The 26,061-nt window shown below is 41.9% G+C and overlaps 6 protein-coding genes across 9 annotated transcripts in view; 4 read left to right on the top strand and 2 right to left on the bottom strand.

Moving 5' to 3' along the window:
• Nucleotides 1–6,799, top strand: part of LOC135702729 (uncharacterized) — a 115,102-nt gene extending 108,303 nt beyond the window's left edge. For both annotated transcript variants that reach the window (XM_065223780.1, XM_065223781.1), the window contains one exon: nt 5,529–6,799. In XM_065223780.1, the coding sequence (XP_065079852.1) occupies nt 5,683–6,693 (1,011 nt within the window). In that variant the 5' untranslated portion in view covers nt 5,529–5,682 and the 3' untranslated portion in view covers nt 6,694–6,799. The remainder of the gene's footprint in view (nt 1–5,528) is intronic.
• Nucleotides 1–26,061, top strand: part of LOC135702723 (probable peroxisomal acyl-coenzyme A oxidase 1) — a 365,647-nt gene that overhangs the window by 154,280 nt on the left and 185,306 nt on the right. The gene's annotated exons all lie outside the window — the stretch shown is intronic.
• Nucleotides 248–9,541, top strand: Tektin-C (Tektin C). Its single transcript, XM_065223771.1, has 3 exons — nt 248–428; nt 515–1,030; nt 8,935–9,541. The coding sequence occupies exons 1-3, from the start codon at nt 280–282 to the stop codon at nt 9,512–9,514; spliced, it is 1,245 nt and encodes a 414-aa protein (XP_065079843.1). The 5' UTR covers nt 248–279; the 3' UTR covers nt 9,515–9,541.
• Nucleotides 9,766–17,949, bottom strand: Bre1 (E3 ubiquitin-protein ligase Bre1). Of its 3 annotated transcripts, none has more exons than XM_065223748.1 (6): nt 17,835–17,949; nt 17,178–17,671; nt 13,446–13,994; nt 12,111–13,384; nt 11,858–12,049; nt 9,766–10,947 (listed from the first exon to the last, which is right to left on the bottom strand). In XM_065223748.1, exons 2-6 carry the CDS (start codon nt 17,539–17,541, stop codon nt 10,375–10,377), a joined length of 2,952 nt encoding a protein of 983 aa, XP_065079820.1. In that variant the 5' UTR covers nt 17,542–17,671; nt 17,835–17,949; the 3' UTR covers nt 9,766–10,374. The 3 variants fall into 3 exon arrangements, with proteins under 3 accessions (XP_065079820.1, XP_065079819.1, XP_065079821.1); XM_065223747.1 differs by having other exon boundaries at nt 17,178–17,618; XM_065223749.1 differs by having other exon boundaries at nt 12,114–13,384; nt 17,178–17,618.
• The window catches only part of corn (cornetto), a 159,823-nt gene continuing 156,993 nt past the window's right edge, over nt 23,232–26,061 (top strand). The window contains exon 1 of the mRNA XM_065223734.1: nt 23,232–24,040. The gene's annotated coding sequence lies outside the window, so the exon portion shown is untranslated. The remainder of the gene's footprint in view (nt 24,041–26,061) is intronic.
• Nucleotides 24,174–25,198, bottom strand: LOC135702658 (uncharacterized). Its single transcript, XM_065223691.1, has 3 exons — nt 24,932–25,198; nt 24,620–24,873; nt 24,174–24,555 (listed from the first exon to the last, which is right to left on the bottom strand). Exons 1-3 carry the CDS (start codon nt 25,037–25,039, stop codon nt 24,174–24,176), a joined length of 744 nt encoding a protein of 247 aa, XP_065079763.1. The 5' UTR covers nt 25,040–25,198.

Raw genomic sequence — 26,061 nt, 5'->3', positions numbered from 1 at the left:
AAAATTGCAAAAAAAAACGAAAAAATCGATTAAGAAAAGATCATATAAAAGCGCTTGATTTGAAATTTGATTCGTGGTTAGTGACTGTTTTCGATGACATCCTTGCATGCAAACGCCGTCCCTCAAGGTGAACAATTCCACACCTAGCATGAGGAACGTGCTTCTCCCATGACAACCGCTCGCGATCCGTTTCCGTCGTTATTTGTTTGTTGATATCGATTACCTACCAGCAGCAGTTAATCAATCCGTACTACAATCGAATCAAATCCCTCTGAAATCATGTCCCACCGCCACGACTTGGCCAATCAAAACCTGGTCATTTTCGCACCCGGTCGGCCCAAGTACACTCCTCGTGATTGGGACCTAAACAATCGCACCAAAAATGTGTTCTCGCTCAACCAGCAAACATTGGCCGAGCGAATCATTTGGTAAGTGCCCTCCGTTTTTTTTATGTCTCCACCCATCTGATTTGACCCAAAATCCTCATTTTTTTTTTCACTACATGCATCTGCAGCGAAAGTGAACGGCTGATCGACGAGACCAAGTTTACCACCGAGCTGAACAAGAACGAATCGGACTTTCGGCTGAAGGAACGCATCGAGGACATCAAGTTCCGACAGGATGAACTGAAGAAGCAAAAGAAGGATGCCCACATCGAGGAGGAAGCGCTGAAGGTGTACAAACAGCGAACGATCGATGCCATCAACACCCTACGGGAGATTGCCGTACCGATATGCCAGAAATGTATCATCATGCGGGAGATGCGCCAGGGAGTGGATCTGGTGCTAGATGATGTCGATAGGGAACTGCAGAGGGAGCTGGGAGTGATCCATGGGGCCATCGAGCTGTTGCACAAGCTGATGGAGCAAGGCGTAGAGCAGCTGAGACGATTGAGAGCGGCGATTTATCTGCTGGATCGGGACTTGTCGAACAAGGAGAAATCGGTTCAGATTGACGCGAAAAATATTGAACTGCGGCATAATCAGATGGGGATGAAGGTGTACGATGGAACGGTGCCCCTGGATCCGTAGTAAGTATGGGCTTTGAGGATTCTGTGGTCCTATCCTGGTACTTACGAGCAGAAAAAAAGTGATGTAGTTCTTTGGCAATTCTCGGCTTGTCTTCTTTCTTGGAGATCGGGATGTGGAAGATTTCCAACATGTAGGAGATGAGAAAAATTAAATTTTGACGCGTGCTTTTAAACTTAGCGTAATTTTTCAATTGTTGTATATTGTACTTACGATATAAGTAATGTTGATTATATTGAACTGGTCAATAATCGAAGCAAAATATTAAATGAACCGTTGCATACCTTTAGGCGTTATCCACATAGACAATATTCCAGAACCAAAGTCCAAATGTCATCCAATTATTCTGAAAATTTCATAGTATAGGGGAAATGGCTCTAATGTTGGCCTATGGATCTAATATTCGGTCCATCGCTAAAAATCTGCTATTTATCAATTTTATCTAGATGAAAGCGTCATTGGGACGATACTAATGGATATTTTTGGTCGCTATTGAAAATTTAGCCGATTGCTGAATTTATGTAGGGGAAAAGTTGGCTTCGGCAATACCTTAACCTATTATCGTCAGGGGGGTAAACAAAGTCCTAGAGCACTCAAATTTGGCCAATAGTTGCTCTTAAATACAATGTATCCACATGCCAAAATTGAGCTCTCAATGACGTTGTTTACCCCCCTGACGATAATAGGTTAAGGTATTGCCGAAGCCAACTTTTCCCCTATCTGTGTGTGTTTATTCCCTCTAACCCCCACTGGCCGGCAGTGTTATTATGGAAGAACTCTCTCTACAATGTCGCATTTACGGTCATTGTAGACAGCTTTAGTCCGGGAGTTAAAAGGTAATAGCTCTATTGCAGATCCAGCAACCCATTTCAGAATGTCTGGAGAGCCACGCCCATTCCGAGGTTACTTTGACTTACAATAAGCCCTGCATGTATGCATCACCGTTATCAAATGGATATTGGTCTTACATACACGCTTCCAGGTTCGAATATATTCTTTTCAAACCTGGCACTTATTTAGTTTACGTTTTTTTAATTGTAAAATGTATTTGGACTGGTCTCACCATGTTAATTTGATCCTCCAATCCATGGGTTCCGTAATTTTGATTTTCTCTAAGCTTTGCATCTCATTTCGTGATGCACCTTTGTCGTAATACTTCCTTTAACGAACACAAATTTTCTTGCATTGTCCTGGTCATCTGGGAGGAGGTTCGCGTGTAGTGCTTTCCCCAGGAACAGTTCGCGGTCACCAACTGTCACCCGTCCAGTCTTGGGCGTATCCAGCGAGGCATCTTTCATATTGCTCGCAATCTCCGACACCGGCGAGAGATCAGCAGCCGAGCACTTTTGCAAGCGGCAAACTTGCTGATTCATGGCAACGTCGGCCACCAAAACTCGCGACGGACACATAATCAACACGTTCCCGGGCTAATTCGCCAACCGGACCGATCTCTCAATAGAACTACACGCCGAAAGTGTACATCCGAACTCGGAGAACCGGGCTGCCGACACCGAACAATGGAACTGAATCTGCGTTGTATCTCAAGGCAAACACAGGCAAAACACGATATATCACTAAATGATAACTTTATGAACACTTGCAACCAAATTTCAGCACACAAATTAACAAATTTAAAGCCATAATGTGTTTAATTCGCTCACGAAAAAAAAACAGCCGATTGCTGAATTTATGTATGGGCCCAAATTAGGTTAATTTAGGCCGACATTACATCCATTTCCCCTATTATAAAACTTCATGGAAATGCATGGATCTTCACAAATTTTCATGAAAGCGCTTGCGTCTTTTACATCATACAGATATTCTCTCATATGATACCAGCCAGTGAGCAGCCAGGTTCTAAGATCTCCAAGAAGGATATTCTCTCATGATTCCAGGTGACTCAGAAAATATTCCAAAGACCTTCAGGTGATGAGAAATCTTCAAAAACTGCTTATGATATTTTTGCTAGTATTCATGTTGATCAAGTACTATTCTGAAAATCTTCAACTGTCCAACAATTTAAATCACGCCGCTCAGATATTCCACCCACGATACCAGGTTGCTCAGAAATCATTTCAAAGGTCATCAGGTGATCAGCAATCTCCATAAATAATCATCAATCCAAATCACATCCCTAAGATATTTTCTCATATGATACCAAGTGACTCAGAAATTATTTCATAACCCTTCAGGTAATCAGAGATCTCCATAAAGTACTCAAGATATTTTTCAGGTCTTCATGTTGGTCATGTAATATTCTGAAGACATCTGGTTGATCAGATCCTATTCTGAAGATCCCAAACTGTCCAACAATTCAAATAATGTCTCTCAGATATTCTCTTATGATACCAGGTAGCTCAGAAAATATTCCAAACGCCATTAGGTGATCAGATATCTCCATTAAATCCTCAGGATATTTGTTCAAGCCTTCAGTTTAAATAGCTACCATTCTGAAGGTATCCAACTATTTAAATTGCTTCTCTCATATATTCTCTTATGGAACCACGTGACTCAGAAATTATTTCAAAGACCATCAAGTGATTAGATACTAAACTTCTCTGGATATTTTTTCATTACTTCAGGATGATCAAGTATTATTCCAAATAGGTATATCATATTAACAATATGATCCATTCATGCCTTTTCCAAACATTGCAATGGCGACCCAACATAATATTGCTTCACACACCATCTAGCGATGAAAAAGGTCAGCAACGATCATCCAATTACATCGAGTGGCGCTCCTGGTACATTGGCAATCAGAAAGGCGATATTAGGTCAGTTGAGAAGAGTTTGACGTTACCCTGATTATACCAAACGGTGTTGTGTCAAATGGGGTACCTACTATAGTCGCTATATTCATAGTCTGGCGGATAGAATCTCGGGAACCAATTGAGCTGTCAAATAGCGGAACCAATCGAGTATATCACGTTCACGACCAACAACAGAAAAGAGCACATCAGCTATTACGAACAAAACTTCGGAAACCCTTTTCTCGTGACTCAAGTAGGGCCTACGTAAACTAACACCGTCTTTGGGTTGGGGCAAGTTTCCCCTATTCGATGATGCTGGTAATTTGCGTTCGATTGGCGAGGAAAGAATAATCAACGTTTTGTTTATAAAAGTTGGTAGTACCTTTTCAATTGTTGGTCTACAATATATTGAATTGGTCCCGCTTTTTGATAGATCGAAATTCTATCCGCCGGACTATAAATATAGCGTCTATAGTACCTGCTCCCGAAGTACATAATCGATTCGCGTAGATCCTTCTCGTGGGTTCGTTGCTTTGTTTTCTCTTGACTACTTGACTGCTTCGGGTGATTTCGCTGCTTGTGGTCGTTTGTGTAGCGTGATTTCAGAACCAGTAGTCGACACATTTTCTGTGATAATCGACTGCCTTTGCCTTCGACATTTGCAAAACCAGCTATCATAGTACAGTACCAAACTAAAATGTCATATGACAGGCTCTGTCATGCGACGCTGTCACCGAAGGCCGTCACGAATTTATGTATTTTAGTTTTTCTCATAATAACAGCCGTGCTTGTGTGAATTCGGGAAATAGCATATAATGATGTCCTAGTCATAACATTTCTGATCAGAAATGGTTTAATTTACACCAAATTTAGGAATTAGAACGAAATCACACATGTCCTATGATAGTTATTTGATAATTTTCTTTTTGCTCGCTTGTGTTGTGTGAGAGAGACGACGGTAGAGCATAAGTGTACAAATACTAGCAGACTGTCGTGCACAACAACGAAGCGAGTGTAGTAAAAAACGTCAACCGTTTCAACCCCTGTTCAGAAGTTTCATTGATCTGTTGTGTTGTGTGATTTGATTTATGTACATGATATCCAGGCCTATTCTGTGCGGCGTGTGAGGTAAGTGTAAAGTGCGTCTTCGTGCAAATCAAATGGAGAGCTGCCTACTGTCAAACGCTGCTGTTGGTATAGGCCTTGTCACTGGCCTGGTCACTTCACTAGTGACGGCGAGTCACTTCACCTCACACGCCACGCAGAATAGGCATGATCGACCTTGTTCCGTATATGGAATAACTAGAAACAGACTAAAACACAAAAATACGAGCCAAACATACCAACATTTTCCTGACCTCATCCAATCATATATTTTGTAAATTCTGCCTGACTTACACGGGGTCCATTAGCTCAGTCGGTAAAGGCGCAGCTACTAAGCAAGACCATGCTGGAGGTTTGTTGAGTTCGATTCACTGTCCGGTCTAGTAATTTTGCGGAATGGAACATTTCTCGCCTTCCCTGGGCATAGAGTATTTTTTTATTTCTTTATTAAGGCGACTTTCAGCCCTGGGCTGGGTATAAGGCATACTTGCCACACAATTATCCTAGTTCAAAAATGGTACAGGCATCGAAAGCTCTCAATTAATAACTGTGGAAGTGCATCTAGAACACTTATGTAGTTGAGAGCACGCAATAGACTTGATATGTGAAGAAGAAGAATGTATTAGAAAACACCTGATCGAAGATAAAGGGTGTCCACGATGAAATTGCCACACTATGAAATTGCTCTAACTTTTTAACCGTTGGGTAGAATTTAATGAAAATTTGGGTGGATTTAGTTCATAGTGCATTATTTACATCCTGCAAGTTTTAAAGTCCTGTGATCAAAACTCGCGGAAATGGAGTCGAAAGAACAGCTCGTGCGTGATAAAATCTTGCGCATTCATCACAAGAACAAGGATCTCTCGCATCGTTCCATCGCTAAAACGTTGGGAATCGCGAATTCCACGGTGTCGCGAGTGATTAAGCGATTCGAGGAACGGTTGACCACCGATCGGAAGCCCAGAAGTGAAGGAAAAAGTATTCCGTACAACACCAAAAATCACAACCGCGTAGTTGGGGCCTTCAACCGAAATCCGAACGCCTCCGTTAGGGATGTGGCTAAGAAGCTGCACCTAAGCCGAAGTTTTGTCCAGAAGGCCAAAACTAAGGCTGGGCTTCGAACGTTCAAGGTACAAAAGGCCCCTAATCGCGACGAGAAGCAGAACAAGTCCGCCAAAACCCGTGCCAGGAAGTTGTACCTCAACATGCTGACGAAAGTTGAATGCTGCATCATGGACGACGAAACATATGTGAAGGCCGACTTCAAACAGATCCCCGGCAACCTGTTTTTCACGGCCAAGGATAAGTTCAGCGTTCCGGAGCATGTCCGCACTCAGAAGATGTCCAAATTTGCGAAGAAATTCCTGGTTTGGCAAGCCATCTGCACGTGCGGGAAGCGGAGTGCACCTTTCGTGACCCAGGACACGACGAACGGACAGGTGTACATAAAAGAGTGCCTCCAGAAGCGGCTGCTTCCTCTCCTGAAGGCCCACAACGTCCCAACAATCTTCTGGCCGGATTTGGCCTCATGTCACTACTCCAAGGACGTGCTGAAGTGGTATGCGGACAATAAGGTCAATTTCGTGCCGAAAATGTTCAACCCTCCCAACACTCCGGAGCTCCGCCCCATCGAGAAGTACTGGGCGATTATGAAGCAGCACCTTCTTAAACGACCTAAGGTAATGAAGACAGTCGAGGAACTGAAGAAAGTATGGGTTTACATGCAAAAAACGGTTGATTCACAGGTTGTGCAGAATCTTATGGCCGGGGTTAAGGCCAAGGTGCGGGCATTTGCGTATGGACTGTAAATAAAATACGAGTAAAATGGTAAAATGAAGTTTAATAGTTATTTCTCAATCCCTGAAAATTTGATGGCAATCGGATGAAAACTCGAATTTTGCGAATCAATTTTGTGTGTGGCAATTTCATCGTGGACACCCTTTATGACCCTCATTTATGATGGCTATAGTAAAAACTTACTACGAATACTTGGCCGTCCTGGCGTATGACCATAGAGGTAACTCTAAGACCAGAAGGTCCCGAAGAAACGAGCTCAACTTTTTGGCTCAGCTCTGGTACTATCTTCGGTCCCAAGGTAATCGATGAACCCCTCGAAACATAGGAAAATCCACGAACCCCTCATTTTATCTGTCAAACTTTCATAGCGAATCAAAACAAACATAGTGTAGTACTGGAATTTATACAAGAATGGGGTACGTTAATTGATTTGCTTGGGACCAATAGGCTAGTCAAGTAGTGAGCCAATTTAAAATCGTTAGTTTCGTATTGAGTGTTGGTATGACTGAGGCATGCGAGATTTATTAGGGGTATTCACAAAGCGCATCGTAAACGTGTACATCCTCGTACATGCATAAACTTCCATTACATTCCAATGGACCCTGGTATTTTTACGATAGTCTATATGTTTACGATGCGCATAGTGAATACTCCTATTGTGTATTTATATTGCTTTGTATTGAATTGATACAGTATGTAGTGTTGATGTACATGGAAATGACGTTGCACAAACACAATTTGTTTTAACCACGACCAGTTTATTTTTTTTTTTTTTGTCGGCGCCGGTGGTTTAGTGGTAAGCGTGATTACCTCTCACCCCAGCAGGCCTGGGTTCAATCCCAGTCGGCGCCGCCGGGATGTTCTGAGGCATAACATCTCTGATCACGCCTTCCTTCGGATGGGAAGTAAAGCCGTTGGTCCCCGGTTCATGAGTTTGATGGGTCGATAGGTAGGGTCCAGGTGTGGGAGCTGCCTTCCTGGACGTCGGTAGCATTGGTGCTCAGCACGGAAAACAAGATCGACGGAAAAAAAAAACAAACAAATTTTTTTTTCGCAGCTGAGTCCACAAAATATGTATAGAGTTAACTACCCCATTTCCAGCCTATCAAGCACAACCCGCACTTAGTCTTTCATAATATAGCGTAGTTTAGCACCAAACGGAGTGTTATCATTTTTGATGGCTTCCAAATTTATTTACCTTTCCGTACGTACCATAAGATTTGATAAAGATAAACAAATTGATGAGATATTGTTAAAAGTCTAACACTACTTCTTGACGCCAAACTCGGTCTACGGTTTCTAAACTCGGCCTAATGCATTAAAACGCCAATGAATTCACTTCGGCCTATCGGATGAAGATAAAGATTGATTCGGTCGGAGCGCTTCATTTGTATTTGAGAATATTGGGTGCAAACATTCATATCGCGCGTTCTTATTGACTTCGTTCGGTAGGATTTGAACTAGAGTATCGTACCAAACGCATAATTTACCAGTTAACACCGAAATCATGGATTCATTTGATGTTGGGCGATTTGGCCGAAGTAGTTCTCTACCCTGCCAACTGTGGCTAGTCAATTCCCTTGCGTTTGACGTTTACACCGTACCGCCATCTGTTCAGCGTACTGTCCACCATTGTGTACCCAACAGATGGCGGCAATGTTTGTGTGAGAAATATTCAATATGTTATGTCTGTTTGTCTGTGCTATAATAGTAGCCTAGGGTTATTGATCTAATTTCCGTCGTACTAAGCACAACCCACGCTTTACCTCTCTTTTCTGAACGAGTTTAAACAAAAAAATGGAATATTTGTGTCAAAAATGACTTGCAAATTTATTCACCTTTCCATACGTACCGTTGGATTTGATAAAGGGTCACAAATTGTTGAGATATTGTCTAAAATCTAACACTGCTTCTTGATTCTAAATTCGTTCTACGAGTTTCAATTCCGTCCTACCGCATTGAAACGCCATTACATTTTCTTCGTCCTACGGATAAACGTAGAAAAAGATGATTCGCTAGGAGCGCTTCTTTTGTTTTGAGAACAATGAGCGTAAATATTCATACAATGCGCTCTAACAGGATTTATGTTGTAGCTAATGAGCTAACGCATCGGAACAAACCTATTATTGATTAAAGCACGGTGAAATCATTGATATTATTGATCTTTTCTGATCGATACAACGGAAATGGGCGATTACGACGAAGTAGCGCTCTACCCTATAATCAACCGAATCATTTTTTTCTCTCTCTAGCAACAACACCGATCCGGAGTGGATCCAGGTGACCAACACCAACATCGAGAGCACTGCCAAGGAAATCAACTCGGCCCAAGCGCTGCGCTCCTACATCGATCAGGTGCTCAAACAGGCCGCCGAAGACATTCGTCATCAGGTGGAACGAACCAATGCAGCCTACAGCAAACGAATCGCCGAAGTCCGTTACACCAAAATCAAGCTAGAGAACGTACACAAGGAAACCGTCCATCAGGTCAACGAGCTGACCCGTACTGTCACCAAGTTGGAGAAGGAGATTGCCGAGAAGGAGGGTTACGTCTCGCTAGCACAGGTGCGCATGGCGAACCGAGCCCATCGGCCCGGGATTGAACTATGCAAGGATAACGTTTACAATAGCCTGAAGAAGGAGTTGGCGGCGCTGCGGGAAACAGTCTCCAAGCTGGATCAGATGTTGGTGCAGTCCAGGGCCACGCTGAGATATCTGCTCAATACGCAGGTGATGCAAGAAGAGGAGATCAATTTGAAAACGAACTCGCTGAAGATCGACGAAGTGGACTGTATGACACTGAGGGAGAGTTTGAATTTTCAGAATTTCTAGATTTTCGGAAGAATGATGATATTGAGTGATAGTCACACATTTTAGGGGTTTGGTAGTGTGCACAAGAATTTCTTTTGTGTGTCCTACAAATAAATCAAAGCGTGTTTTGCAACCGACAGTCTTTTGTTTTTTTTTATGGATTTATTTACCTATTGGAGTTTTGATAATAAAAGTCAGCAGTTTAGACCTTTAAATATATAATAATAAAACGGTTTTTTTAGTATTTTGTTGAGTGAGTTCTGTCTTATAGCTTTTTACCGACGTCGCTTATTCTCGGATTGTATATGCGGTCCGAAACAAGTGGGTTGAATTATAATTGATTTTGTAATTAGGAAAGTGTTTAATTTCATTAGAATTCCTAGATTACACTAAATTGAATTACATGGACTATCACTTAGAGAACGGACATAAAAGCTTAATACCGGTCACAGCTACAGGAACGAAAAGGCACGTGGTAACTATCGCCACGTACCAGTCAAGACCCAAATGAGAACGATTCCTGAAATTCAAACTGAAAACACTGCACGTAGTGGGATGGTACCTCTTAAAAGTGAGATATTCATGAATAATATTTATATTGTAACATCATCGTCCGGGATGATAGAACACAATTTACAGTTTTATTGTTCTGGGAAACATTCACAATTTTATTTAAAATATGTAATGCATGCTGCAGCTATGCATGCTATAAGTTTTTGAGAAATCCATCATAGGATATGGATAAACATAGACCTAGCATTTCAAACAGAAACAAAAACTTACAAATCTCTATGTCCATAAATAAGGATTTTAGATACGACGGGGGAGCGGGGGGGGGGGGGGTATGTTTCCATTGGAAGAAGAATGACCAAACTAACCTCTTACGTGGACAAATACAACCGATGATAGTCGTTGGCGCCAAATGCACAGTTGCACTTGGGACACTTGCGCTGGCGGGTTTCGTACCGGGTTCGCAAACAGTCGTAACAGAAAACGTGGAAACACTTGGATAACACGGCATCCTTCCGCTTAACCTTGCACGAGGGACATGTGAGCGTTTCCTTGTACTCGCGAATTTCCTCTAGCATGACCTCGTCGATCGTAGTGCCGGACATTTCGATCTTCTTCATGCGTTCTGCCTTACGCTTGAATTGCGCCAGTTCTTCCTGCAGCCGCTTGGTTTTGTAGGCTTCCGCTTCCAGAGAGCTCGTCTTCTCCGCTACCACCTGTTGGGCTTCCTTCATCTGGGCGTGATACTTTTCGAGGTGCAGCTTCAGGTCGGCCGCGGACTGGGCAGATTCGATGGCTTTCCGTTTGTGCATTTCCATTGCCTGTTGACGGGCTACCAGTTCCTTCTCTATCGTTGTGACGGTGTTTTGCAGGATGCGTTCCTTCTCCTCCAGCTTACGCAGCACAACATGCATCGCTTCGATCTGACTGTCGCGAGTTGTTACCTGGGAAGGAGATTGTTTTATTAAGGGTTGAGATATTCACCCATATTCTCGTTTACGTTCAAACCATATTTCTAGACTAACATTTGAGATTCCAAAATCATATAGAGAAAACCACATACAAATTAATCCCATTTACGACATCCCATTTTCTGGATAATTTTATTAGCTTGATAGTGTAATCAAACATGCATCACTAAAAACAAAAGAATAGTGTTTTTTGTCGCGAAATTGAGAAGAAAACATCATACGCCCCGATAATTTCTTACATTTACATTTACTCCGGATCTTCCATCATTTGAACTGCCAACACTGGTGATACGCCGTGGAAATACACCCACGGGATTTGTTGTTTGTTGTTCCGCCTTAGTTCTTCGTTCGAAAATTTTGTGAGAGTGGAATTACGCCCGGAGATTGGTTGGTCTACTTTCTGTTCGTAGTTTACACGTGAAATATCAATCGGATGCATTTAAAATTTATCGGGCGTGACTACATACTACAGAATCAGTACGTTTTACATATTGAAACAATATAATTCTAGATAGAGCTGGAATTAGGACGTAACAACTTTTGTAAACAATTTCTTCTCTCGATGATTTCTAGGAAGCTAAGGCACGCCCACGCAAACCAACATAACAATAAGGTAGGGGAAGTGAAAATTGGAAATACGCCATGTAAAAGGAAACGTTTTTGATGATTTGAAATTCTGTCTTCTTCTACTTTTTCGTGTTCATTGATTAGTTTGTGAACTGTTCTCTCTATATGTTGCAAAATATAGTTTGTTCACATTTCGGCTCTCCCGCCGTTAGTCTAGGTTTTCCAAACAAAAAAAGTGTTTGTATGTAAAATACGGTTTGATCGAAAACAAGAATATGGGTGAGTAGCTTCCAATAGTCACAATCGAATTTTTTACCTGATCCTCCAGCACTTGCTTTTCCTCGCGCAGAAGTTTGTGCATCTGGTTGGCTTTTATCCGATCCGACATCAGCTTGAAGTTGGCATCGTCCTTTTCCCGCAGCTGCTGAATTAACCGAGAGTTTTGCTCCTGCATGTCCTCAAACGCCTGCCCCGTTACTTCCATCTCATTTAGTAACGCTTCTTCTTCCTATAAAACAAGAACGAATTTCATTGAAAAAGTTCTTTACAAAAGTATCAGCTGATAATACTACATGTGATCCAACGAACGGTCGGTAACCGCTACTCCATGCACTGTCCGGTTGCTTTTGATTTTGAACCTGTTTCTGCAACTCATACTTTTGCTCTTCTAACTGTTTAATTTTTCTGAGCGCTTCCTCGTCGGCCAGCTTCTTGCGGTCTTCCCGCTTACTTTCCTGAACCTTCTTCAGTTGATTCTTTAAGTCCTCTATCTCAGCGCACTTTTTTTTCTCGGAAGCCATCAGTTGGACCTTATCTCGCTGCTCCTTCGAGACCCCTTTGTACATATCCAGCAGCAATTTCATCTCTTTCTGATCGTTCAGTGCTTTTTTCAGCTGATTTCTCAAATCTCGAACTAAATCCGACTCTGCACTTTTGGCCCGTTCTTTACCGTCTCCTTTCGGAGTACCGGGGGCTTCCGATTTGATCGGTTTCCCATCCGGACCGATCTCTTCCTTTTTCACACCGTTCGGATCGAGGCCATCACCTTCCTCACCTGATTCAGACTTAACCGTTCCGGAACCGGGATCGTTTGGATCTTCCTCCTTCACCGAACCTTGTCCATCGCATGATCCGGGTTCTTCTTTTATCCCGGAAGCGGCCAATGCTAGTTCGTTCTCCTTTTTCACTTCCGCTTGCTGTTGCTCCTGCAGTGTTGTCAACTTCCCCGTAGTCTCTTCAAGTTCCTTTCTCAGCTTGACATTGTCGGCCGAAACTTCCTTGTACTTTTTCTTGTACCGTAGAACCTCACCTTTCAACTGGCCGTTGTGATTCTGCAGTGACGTAATCAGATGACGCATCTCCCGATTGATTGGTGCCGTCTGCTCATTCGCTGCCATATTCTGCTCAAACTCGATCCTTAACATTTCATACTCCTTGCGAATCTGCGACAACACATCCTCCATCTGAATCATGTCACTGCGGACACGTTTCTGCGCTATCAACTCCTCACTCTCCATCATCTCAATCTGTCTTAAATGCTGATTCTTACTCGTCTGCAACTGATTCCGGCTTTCGTCCATCAGCGTCTTGATCTGCATCGACTCATTGTACAGTACGGAGAACTGCGACTGCAGACATTTGTACTCGGTCGTCTCAACGATAACCGACTCGGGCAGCTGGCGGATGTCCATCTTGAGTTTTTCGACTTCCTTCAATGCTTCCCGATGCTGTACGTGCAGTTTGTCCAGCTCCTGAAGCCGATTGTTTGCCAGCTCCTTGTATTCCTCCAACTCCTTCTGTAGGTCTTCCAGATGTTGCGCCGCTACGCTGGTCATTGAACCACCTGCAATAATGTTCAGAGCATATAATTAACATCTAAAGCATGAATCTTCAATCGAAATTACCCTTTGCAGAACTGGTTGACGAACTCGAGTGTTTATTCTCGTCCTTGCTGGAGATATCACCGTGCATTTGATGGTACGCCTTCAGCTTCTCGATGGCCTCAGCCAGATGGTTCTCTAGCTTATCATTTCGACAACGGACCTTCTCCAACTCGTACTGCAAATCGTCGATCTGGTTCTTCAACTCAGCCGATTCCGTTTCCTTCCCGTTCAGCATGTCTTGAATTTCACTCATTTTTAAGGAAATTTTGTGAAACTTTTCATGCAGCAGCGTGTTTTGAGTCTGCAGGTTCCGATTTTCCGCCATCACTTCGGTGTAGCTTTGACGCAGCGTTTCGTCAATGTCCGGCACGTTGGCATCCGGATCGTCCGATTCGCCATGCATTGCCCGAGTAATTTTGTCGTTACGCTGCATGAGACGATCGAACACCTGGACGATCTTGGCCACGGCACGTTTCGAGACCTGGACCCGGTTGGCCAGCTTGTCGTCCAGCTCCTCTTTGTCCCAGGTGGACAGCTGCATCAGGAAGGAAGTGGTAACTTCGTTCTCGTCTGGAAAAATGGAACGTGTGATAAAGATTCTGAACGGATGCGGGAATCGATTGCATGATCTGCGCCTAGAGGCTAATAGGAATGGATAATTATACGTTGTTTGCATTTGGCAGTGAAACATGTTTTCATTCTGTTTCCATAGGAAACGCCTTACCTTACTTTTCCTGGTCCTGAAACTTTACCTCCTCTACCTTGGTTCGTTGCTGCATATCTCCAGTTTCTTGAGCGTCCCACATTTTCTAGATCTTGCTTCAGTAGGACTAACCACTAAACTTGCTGCACCCCTCTGCGTCTTGTACCGATCGGATTCGAGACAAACACTATTTGGGGGCATTGTTATCCGGCATTCTTACAACCAGCTTAAACAACATTCTGCGTCAGCTTGTGGTTGAATCCTGTGCCTCCATAATTCGTTTTCATCAATGATGATATGCTAAGCACGCGTTGTTCAAAAACTACCAGTACTTGTAGGTCCTACTCGGGCATTGTACACGTCTCTAGAAAACTATGGGTGTTATCAGCGGCTTGTACATGGTACACTAGTACGGGGGCGATGTTTACTAGATCTCAAAGTCTTGTGGAGTTCTCAGTAAGCACAACTTCTGGCAATAATTTATCAATTGTTATCCGGCATCACCAATGATCCTAGGTACACAAATTCATCCACCACCTCGAACTCATCTCCGTCAATGATCACACTAACTTCTGTCTATTCGAGCTCTATTGCGCTTGGTTGCTCTAGTCGTAGACACCTTTAATCCCTTCACCCGCCACCTCCTGAAAAGTTCTTTCGACAATGTCCACGTCCAATGTCCATGAACTAGCTTGATTTATTGAGCATCGTGACTAGCAGATCGTTAAAGCCTGCAAAAAAGACTATCGCCTTGTTCTTTGCGTGTGCAAACGAGTCCACACCCGATATTTTCACAAAGCACTTGTTGTCCATAATCGCATATCAGTCCCAATTTCACTTATCGTGGGAGTTTTTGGGGGAGAATATCTAGTTTGTCTCCAAATTCCCAAACTCGTACAGGCAACCTTAGCTTTCTTGATTTGTCCACCAAGGTCGCTTTTTGTCTCACCGTCTGATGCTATCTGAATAAAAAATTACAACGAGTTACGGCGACGTGATGCTCCATTTAATTTTCAAGGCCAATCACTTTTCCTCAGCATTTAAACAACCACATGCCAGCAAATTTATTTATGATTTGACAAATTTCTTCAAACTACACCGAGCAATGACATTGTATGAAATTAGAGAGATCAGTCGTAAAGAGCTAGGAAAAATAAATAAATCCCTGAATATTAGAAATTCCGTGATTTTTAGGTTCAAAATTGAAGTCCCTGAAATGCCCGGATTTTTCAGGTTATTCCAGGTAGTCGACACTCTCAATCAATAGCAATCCAGGATGGTTGGTACGGGCACCGGACGACAACACTATACTCCAAGATTGATCGGGCTAACGAGCAGTACAGCGCCGCAGGCAAAGCGACACAACCAAGCTTTTCGTCAGGGATTTCAATGTAGTGCGGTTTAAAAGTAAGTTCACAGTCGAGTGTAACTCCTAAATCTTCACTAACGTTTGCCCGGAAATGGAGCAGCTAATGTTTGCGGGTGAATGATATCAAGTTACACTCGTTGATGCTGAGCGTCAAGAAATTACGGGAGTACCAACTCTTCATACGATCCACACGTAGAATACAAGTGGCAGTAGAAAAGAAAGCTCATTGATAAACGTTTGTGAATTCTTCAGAACGTGAAGGTCCAATTTTATCGCAAAGAAAGTTTTGAACCAAGATATCAAGGGTCCAGAGTCTCCAAGTCTCTCTACTAGAGACCTTGGATCTTCCCAGTTCTATAATGCCGCTATTTGCATAAAAGTCCCATGTTCTGTGGATTTCCTATTTACATGGGTCTGTTATGCGAATAACGGCAGTATAGCGGCTTGTTCTTCTCTTTGCTTCTCAATCTTTCTCCAAGTTTTACCACTGGCTTATCCAAGTTGTCCTCACTCGCCACGATAAAGACATTCTCGATGGTCATCCATTGCTCTTCTACGCTGCTACATTCCGCAACATCCACTGCTCGGGTCTCAAGTTCTTCAACGTAGCACCATGTCATTGTTGGAGCTGTTGGGGTGACTTTGTGCTCTAATAGAAGGGAAGAGATTGAACCCATGATCATTCTGCAAACAGTTCACGCTCATTTGTCTGAAATCATGGCATCTCATGACACACTTAGAGTCCATATTCTCGGAGCCGATTCTCGCAATGAAGTCGCCTTTTGGAACCTTATCCACGACGGCATTCAGTAGACTGTAGTAGAAATTCTGCTTGATCTGTAACTATGCAATATCGGTTGGCGCATAACATTGGACTACGGTAAGGATAAAGAGTATCGGGAAACAACATTGTTTTTACCTTCACATCACTGCCAGCATTTTAATGAGGTGAAACAGGTTTTGGAAGTAGTGACTTAAATAACCGATATTTCGTGAATCAAAGCTCACTCATGAAATATGACGATACCAACTAGTAGAGATATCTGACGGATAGTGTTGTTAGATTGGGTGGGTTGAACTTTCAAAGTCTAACTGCACTTGAACTGTACGGGAGGTCATGTCGGATGTTACATATTTTAGATATTCAGTTGAAGTTGTCACAAGGACTATGTGAGTATTCAATCCCAACATTATATATTTATCGGAAAAGAATGAGTGCAGCAAATATCTTCAAATTCTCAATCCAGTTGTCAGTTTTTAAGCCATTTAACTAAAGTGTATCTAACCAAAGTCTAGTATTTGTTTACTTTCTAATACACTCTTGTGTAAACAGGAAATTTCGAGTGATTAAGTAATGTCATCCTTTCTAATTGAATTTCAAGTTCAAGTAACAAATAATTCTCAGTTAACACCTTACTAGCAGCTTATGTTAAGACTGAAGAATTACAATATGTTATAAACAAAACAAACGGTACATATACATTTATGTTGGGACTTTGAAATGAGTGGCAAGTTGCAAGCTAATTGCATGTTCAGACGAGGGAGTTTTAACACGTACAAAAGGGACGTAGTGCGAGCAAGCCATTAGATGTTGAAATTACACAATTTTGCAGAAACATTGAATGAATCAAACCCCTCAAAAATTATGCAATAAAGTAAAATTTAATATTACGTTACTCACTCTTATTTTCCGACTCATCCGCCGTCTCCGCGTCGAACCGCTGCAACAGCACACGGATGTCCTCGTTCAACTGGTTCCAGTACCGGTTGACCACATTCAGCACGGCGTCGTCCTGCGTTTGGCGCTTCTCGAGCTGTTCGATGCGCTGCCGGAGTTCCGCCTCGCAGCGTACCCGCTGCTCGATGCGCTGTGCCAGTTTCTTGTTCTGGAACTGCAGCACCTTGATGTCCATCTCCTCCAGGGTCGAGATCGGCCCGATCAGGTGGGGCTCAAAGTGGACTTTCTTTATCGGAGGTGGAGCTCCGCCACCGCTGCCGGGAGTGGCACCACTTCCGGCAGCGTCTTCCGCCGCCCGTTTGGACATCTTACCTATCGAAACTCGCTATACCGACAAATTCTTGCTACGGAATCGGTTGCGAGATGAGAAACTAAAACGAAATTCTGCAGTTTACGGGTGAACATTTGCCGAAGCCAAGCAGAAAATGGTATACAATCTTGATTATCGATTTTTCAAAGCGAATTTGAAATCTCCATTGCGAGGAACATTAGCGCAGCAAATGTCAAAAAGAAGAGGAAAAAGTGGAGATTGTTTTTGGGCAATTTTACCCGTTAAATCGACTATTTTTCGGACAACTTTAGTTTTAAAATGATACTCACCTTAACAGCTGCATAAATGATCTGTTAATAATCAAATTGTAACAATTATTTAATGACTTTTTAAGCAAATTTATTGCGGCAGACTCTCCCCTTCAGACCGTCCCGACACATCAACAAAGCTATGAATGAAAAGTGGCTCGGCTTCTGTGCTGGCAGCACTGCTTTCACTTGCAAACTAGCGGTATATCCCAGTGGAAAAATAATGGTCACTAATGGTAATAGCTAGGGGTGATTGATGATTTCTTTTTATATCAATGCAGAGCTGGAAAAACGGCCTTATAGCAGCGTTTGTAAGCAATGACTTCTCTCGATGATTTTGGTTTACGTTAAAAATGGGATGTGATATTCGGACATTATATAGTGCCACGCTTATTCTGGTCAACTCAAAATTGAGTCGAATGTACTCATCTCAGCGGCAAGTAGGGCTACTCAAAATTGAGTAGCCTTATGTTGACTCACTTTTGAGTAAACGACGTTCTCACGTAGACTGCAACTCAGCGATATTTTCAGTTGCCAATACGAAACTAACGATTTTAAATTGGCTCACCACTTAAGTAGCCTATTGGTCCCAAGCAAACAATTAACGTACCCTATTCTAGTTGAAATTCTATTACTACACTATGTTTGTTTTGATTCGCTATGAAAGTTTGACAGATAACATCAGGGGTGTGTGGATTCATGCAGAACATGCAGGGGTGAGTGAAATAGCTTGGGACTGCTTGGGACCGTTGTTCTGGTACTGAGTGAGCCAAAAATAATAATGATTTTCTTCGAGACCCAGTGGTCTTAGAGTTACCTCTATGGTGCTGCTATCGACTGTAAGGTATTGATAGCGTTGATAAAAACAAACGTTTCTGTAATTTTTAATTTGAAATTTATTGTTACTATAACGAAAACCTGTTAGTTTTTTTTACTAGTTCGTTTATGTGGAAGGCTCAATCGCGTTAGCTTTACGGAGCCGATAGTTCATTTTTCTTTGTTTGTAACAAAATTCACTTAATTCTATGTCTAGTAGGAGTTGGGCCGAATACTCGCGGCTTACTCGAGGTTAGAGAGGTACATTATCGAAGGATAGGATCAGGGGAGGAGCTTGGGGGTATGGTTTCGTTGTCTCATCAGAACGTTGTTGTGCGGTTCTAGTTTCGTCTGGAGTTCGACCGGCTATGGTGATCAGTGGGCGACGATGAGACTCATCGAGACGGGAGGACAAGACAACTGAGACTATCCGAGAAGATGGTCTGCGGGCATGTTGGAAATCTAGACTAACATTTGAAAAGGGCGTAATTCCAAAATGACCATATCGAGAAAATCGCTTCTGAATTTTGTTGACCTAAAAATTAATCCTATTACACGACTTTCCATTTTCTGGTTGATTTTATAAGCTTGACATATAGTTAATAGTGTAATCTATCATCGTGCATCACTAAAAACTCAAAAAAAGTTTTCTTTGTCGTGAAATTGAGAAGAAAACATCATACGCCCTGATAATTTCATACATGTTGTTACCCCCCAGATCATCCACCCTTTGAACTGCCAACACTGGTGATACGCCGTGGAAGTACACCCTCGGGATTTTTTGTTTGTTGTTCCGCCTTGGTTCTTCGTTCGCAAATTTTGTGAGAGTGGAATTACGCCCGGAGATTTTTTTGGTCTTCTTTTTGTTCGTTGTTTACACGTGAAATATCAATCGGATGCGTTTCAAATGAATCGGGCGTGACTAGATACTACAGAGTCAATACGTTTGGCATATTAAAACAATATAATTCGTTGTTCTGGTGCAAGGCGTAACAACCATATTCATCATAGATTTGAAAGTTGGAAATACGCCATGTAAGAAGAAACGTTTTTGGTGATTTGAAGTGATATTTTCTTCTACTTTTTCGTGTTTATCGAGAAGTTTGTGAACTATTCTCTCTATATGTGGCAAAATATGGTTTGTTTACATTTTGGCTCTTACGCCCCTTTCAAATGTTAGTCTAGAAATCATCCCCAATGCGAAGTTGATTACTGCCAGTTCAGTAACAAAAACGGAACAAGGTTTCTGGAGTTTGCGGAAGGCGCTAGAGTTTTCATTTAAGACACCGAAGCCAGTGGATCAACTGACGAGACTCGTCTGTAAAATATCTGTTCACGCAATTGACGTATTGGTACTTTTCAGCTCGCTTTTCAGTAAAAATACGCGGGATAATAATAGGTCGAAGTTGATCGGGAATCCCATGAGTTGCTTGTTTCATGGTCAGATCATATTCAATTGAGGAACTGTGATTGGTGAAGTGAGCACGGTCTGGAGTGTAACAAGAAAGATACATATCTGACGATATGTAGTGGTGGTAGATTCTCATAAATCGAGACGTACTCTGAGTGACCGCTCACGAATAATAAAATCGCTTATTGTAACACTCTGGTAGCAAAATTGACAGGTTTTATGAGTCAAACACTTGCCTTTCATCTGTTTCTTGTATCTAACAAGTACAAAATATCATTATAACATCGAATGATTTCAAAATTCAGAAAATCATTTTTTTATAGCAAGTGAGTGGAAGCAACCCTGATTATAAGTGTGTTCGTCACTCCGCATTTGATTAGTATTCTGAGAGAGAGCTCCCAGAAACGGTTTTGGAGGGGTGTTACTCCTGCCAGATCCTCGAGACTCATGTTATGCGTTGAGTGCATACAGCCAAGAGCAATACGCAGACAACGATATTGAATTCGTTTCAATTTTATTAGGCGACATTTTCTTGCCGAGAGAAAGCAGAAAGAGCCGTACTCTAGAACAGAGAGAATAGTTGTTTTTTAAAGCGTTGCTTCAAATACGTAATTTGGGTATTCCAAGTGCACTTTGAATCAAACCAGACCCCAAGGTACTTGAAAGACAGTGATTGAGTAATGTTTCTGCCCAAAAGATTAAGATGCATTTGGGCTGGGTACCGCTTTCGAGTAAACACTACCAGTTCAGTTTTCTGCGGCGAGAATTCGATCCCTAGATTTCTAGCCCAAGAAGACAAGTTATCTAAGGAACTTTGCAATGGTCCTTGCAAGTCCACGGCATGTGGACCTCTTACGGAAACCACACCGTCATCTGCAAGTTGTTTTTTTTTGTTTTTTTTAACTCTTTATTTCAAGGGGTAACTCACTCTGCCACCTTGTGTTTAACACTCCACAGTTCGACACACTCCAAACACACTTCCACCAGAATTTTCTATTAATTCTGGCACCACTTCCATGACTGTTTACATTCGATCAAGTATTCGATTGTTATATTTATAAACAGTAGCTTTGCATCTACGAAGAATGTGTTACTCTTTACTCTTATTGGCAAATAGCAACTGATATGCGTAAAACTTGATGGATTTTTCCTTACCTTTTCACTCTACTGAAAAAGCCTGAAACTGTTTTTTTCTGCTCCAGACTTAATTATTTACAATAAAATTATAAAACTAGCAAGCTGTACCTGAAAGACTGAATTATTTTACACCAGCCAGAGGACACCAGCAGAACAAAACCCGTCCGTCCATCCGTCTTGATTTTTTTAGAAATGGATGAGGTAAGTATTTATTCAGCGTTTTTGAAAATAAATTCAACACACAAAAAATTTCCAGGATTATTTCTGGATGAAAATCGAAGCAGTGTATGGTAACGTAAGTCTTCACATCAAGTCTATACTGCAGCTATCGAACCTGGTCCCTGGCTAGTCAAGTAGTGAGCTAATTTCAAATCGATAGTTTCGTATTGATTGTTGGTAATTCCAAAGTGGATTCAATCTCAGTGGAAGTTGCAAGTTGCTTGAAGCTGAGTGGAAAAAGCAAATCCTGTTATGTTCACAATTTTCGTTTTTGTTTTCTTCTAGAATTTCAAATGAAACTCAAATTTTTCGAACATAGAGGAAATGTATGTAATGTCAGCCTAAGTGTCCCTAATTTGGGCCCATACAAAAATTAAGCAATCGACTAAATTTTCAAAAGCAACCAAAAATATCAATTAGTACCGTCCCAATAACGCGTTCGTCTAGATAAAATTGATAAATAGCAGATTTTAAGCGATGGGCTCAATCTCAGATCCATAGGCCAACATTAGAGCCATTTCCCCTATACCAAATGTTTACATACATTACAATTCACATTTACATTTACACCGGCTGATACATACTAAAAATCGAAACCTACGAGAAGTTGGTTGAGCATCTAGAATTGAGATTAATATGTGTCGCTTCCTTGGTTGATCCCAAATTGCTACCGTTCCGCTTAAGCTGTCACTGCGTTCGGGCCTTAGGGTACGGCCAGGGTACACTGCAACTGCCATGTACCCATTAATGGGTAAAAAAGGACCCATTTTTGATGACTATATGAGGCTGTCAAATAATGGGTGAAGTTCAATTTCAAATAATGGGTACTCTTTTACCCATTTCTCAGAGCGCTTCGGGCGAGAATAAGGAGTACTTTTTTACTCATTAATGGGTGAAAAGCAACTTAGATAACATCTTCCAGTCCTCGCTTCAGTCGCAAAGTGTCTTAACGATGTCGAATGGAAATTGCTCGTTTGAAAAGTAGGTATTTCTTATTTTATTTCTTTCTGCCCACATCTAAAAATCAATCTGAAACTTGCAGGGACAGAACTAGCCGGATCAGCAAGGAGATCCCAGGAGAGCTTTGGGAGCACCATTTCTTGCACGAACGATGGAAAGACCACTGGATGGAAAATGGTGAAATAAAGATATAAATATAAATAACGTTTTGTATTCTTAACTATTCATTGTGGCTCTTTCAATGATCCATAAATCATACAAATTCTAAAAGAAAAATCCTGGTTTAAGGATTTCAAAATTGGGTACTTTGTACCCATTTTATAAAGCCAATTATTATTTAAAAATGGGTAAAAAAGTACTCCATGATTTGACGTACAAGGTCTTTACCCATTAATGGGTAAAGACGTTTTACCCATTAAATGAGTTTACCTACTTTACTTCGAAATGGGCACTTTTTCACCCATTAATGGGTACTTTCCAGTTACAGTGTAGACACGATTCGCTACGCGACGCGACCAATTCAAAAGAATCTTATTATTTACTATTATTCCTTGCGTGAGTCGCATCGCGTGTCGCGTCTACCCTGGCCGCGGCCTTAATGTTATTTAATTAATACTGTTTTCCCCACCTTTTTAAGAACCTTGGTTACCACTTATCAGTTCCCCATCGATCCCACTGCAAAAAAAATCTGCCCTGATGAATTGTCAAACGTGACATCTCAAATTTTTCTCGTTCGCTTTGTTTACAACCTCTCTCGAATTCTCTCGTTTTTTGTTTACAGCTTCGGCCTGACTTCGGCTGCGTTGCGTCCGTTGCGTTACTCGACGCGGTTGTTCGGGGCTGTCACTTTTCGCGGCTCGGCAGTCGCTTTCCAGAAACCGTTGAGAAAAGTGCATTCGGGAAACTTTTCATTGGCGCGCGTGTCTTTTGTCCAAATCCGCTTTACCGTTTTTTTTTCCTTCTGCAGTTTGGGCTTCCAAAGCGGAGATTTTTTTCTATCGTATTTTTGTAACAACCAATACAAAAAGTGTGGAAACGTACAGTTTGTGTGATTTTTTTCTTTCTATTCGATAACTTCTATCAAATGCAATAGAACGGTGTTGTTGAAGATTGTTTTTCGTATTAGTGAGCAATATAAGGAAGCCAGCAATAAAAGTGCATCAAGTACACACGCACCGAGGAGGGCATAGAGGAAGTGAGTTGCAGCGAAACAGTTATAATTGAGGTGATTGCAAAATTAATATTCTTTGGCTTTAGTTCGATTTATTTCGCGGGTGGTTCGATCGAAGTGAGTTGCATTATTGGCAGAAGAAAGTGCACGCGGCCACGAAGCGAAAAGGAAAGGAAATTTAATCCGGAAAAGCTTTTTTTCCTTTCTTTCTGGGGGTGTGTTCGGTCCAGTAATGAATATTGATTGAATTAATTACAAATTGAATAGAAGAAAAGTTTCAAAACCAAAAGAGAGAAGGTGGTGTTGCATTTCGTCCAACTACCTGTGGCAATAGTTGGAGAAAAGTTGTGTAAGAGGAAGTAAAGTTTTGCGGTGGAGTTTTGATTATTCGTGAGCACTGCCAAGAAGAAGTGGACTCGGATTTTTCCGCTGCAGCAGCTGGTGTGGATAAAAACAGTGGAGGGAGCGGCTACGAACGCAAGAGAGAAGCAACAGCAATAGATCCTTGAGCAGGTAGGTTTCGAAACAATTTCAAATACATTTTTATTTAGAAGCTGGACGATTTTCAAACTTGTGGAAAATTTGTATTCCAATAGGAAAATATTAGAAATTTAGGGATGCCAAAATGTTTTTTTTTTTTTTAGCTTCAATCTGGAGCTTCATACTCCGCCAACAGCATACTTTCGATTTCGGCTTGGTTCTCCCCGAAAACAGCATATTCTTCATCAAAATATCCCACGAATTCTTCGTCATGCGCTAGAATCCAGTACTCCCGAACAAGATCGTATGCTTTCAACGATCTGTTCATAACCCATCGGCTAAAGTACAAGTCATAGAATGATGCGCCAACAATAGCCAGTGGCAATCTTATGTTGAATCCCTCCTGTTGATCATCTTGAACCATCGTCAAGATCATTGCATTCTGCAACACCGATATCCCGAACAGTACCATGAAATTCAGGAAATCTCTCAACAGCACCCAAAAGTATTTCCTCCGGAAGAAGTACAACACAAGCTGTCGATTGTTCCTGCAATCATGGAAAAGTATGTCAATCAGATTCCGTTCACCGTCCAGCTTTTGGAAGTACCAACAGCTTTTGCTCGAAGTTCCATTTAAACTTGGAGTGGCAGATTTCACACATCTGGCTGCGCTTGTAGATGGTCCACATCCGAAGGCACCGTTCGTGGATATGTCCCATCGTTCCCTTGCACTCGCATACGTTCTCCAGCAGTTGATCGTCACTCAGACGGCAAATGCGGCAGAATGTATGATCGTCGTAGTCAGCAGATTCATCCTGACTTGGGTCTTGGGAGGTGCTCCTCTCCGAAGATGGAGTTTGACTGCGCTGTTTTGGTGAAATCTGTTGTAAACTTAGAGGACTACAAGCTAATTAGAAGGCTTACGCTGAGTTGTGTCAACCGACTAGCTCGGCTTCGCTGGCGATGAACTGACCAGAAAAGCCGCACGGCTTGAATACCGGAAAGTAGTGAGCCTTCGCGTTGTTGAGTCATTTTTATCTATTTTAATCATATGTTTATTAAAAACTAACACTAGGAATTTTGATCAACATTGTCCGAATGCAACTGACGGTTTGGCAAGTCGAAAAGCCTACTATTCTGGTTTGTGTCTACATTCAAAGATGAAATTGAATGAACATTTTTGAACACCTTTAACTGCCATAAGCGCCCCACGGTCCATAAGGATTGGATAGAACATGGGAAAGTTATGCATATAACGGCTGTTTAGACGCTTCGTATGTACCATCAAAACTTACGGTGTGTGTACCCTGAAGTTAGTTTTGCCTCCAAATTCAAATTGCCGTATCTCTCCGATGTTTTGCGAGGATTTCTCGTAAGAAGCGGTCACTGTAAAAATGTGCCCATGAAATGGAATCAGTGGCGTTCCGTAACCTCACCGTCACCTGTGCACCAACTTTCAAAACCAGATTTTTAATGCCATATTCTCGAATCGTTGAAAAATACACTAAATCTTCCAATTTACTCAAATTTACTTGATTGTGACCAATTGTGACTATGGCCTGACCAGACACTCCCGGGTAACTAACTCAGTAGCATGATATCCCTGAACTGTGTCGCAGGGCCGGCATGTTACTGGGTATTCGGAGGGGCTACGCGGACAAAGTATGAAACACACAGGAATATTCACATTTTCTAACATTTATTTCCCTTTTCTGCTCAGAAAAAGTCCACCGACCTCGGCTGGGATTGAACCCAGGCCCATTGGGGTGAAAAAGCAGTCACGCTTACACACTACATCACATGTTTTGAGAGTTGGTGCACAGGAAGATTGAGGTTAAGGAAACGCCACTGAATGGGATATTTCGATGTTACGGACAAGGTTGCCCGTTGTGTATTCTATCAAGCTGGTTCTTAAAGATATTTTATACAGTGGCGTTTCCTTAATCTCAATCTACCCGTGCACCAACTCTCAAAACATAAACAATTATCAAAATATTGCTTGCAATGGATAGATATCGAGTAAACTAGAAGATTTACTAGGGTATTTTTCAACC

The sequence above is a fragment of the Ochlerotatus camptorhynchus genome, unplaced genomic scaffold, assembly GCF_037179485.1.
Source record: "Ochlerotatus camptorhynchus isolate MF236.1 unplaced genomic scaffold, CSIRO-AGI_Acam_v1.1 ptg000196l, whole genome shotgun sequence".
In the NCBI taxonomy this organism is placed as follows: Eukaryota; Metazoa; Arthropoda; class Insecta; order Diptera; family Culicidae; genus Ochlerotatus; species Ochlerotatus camptorhynchus.
Note: the sequence above shows the minus strand (reverse complement) of the source record. Positions and strands in the feature narration are given on the sequence as shown.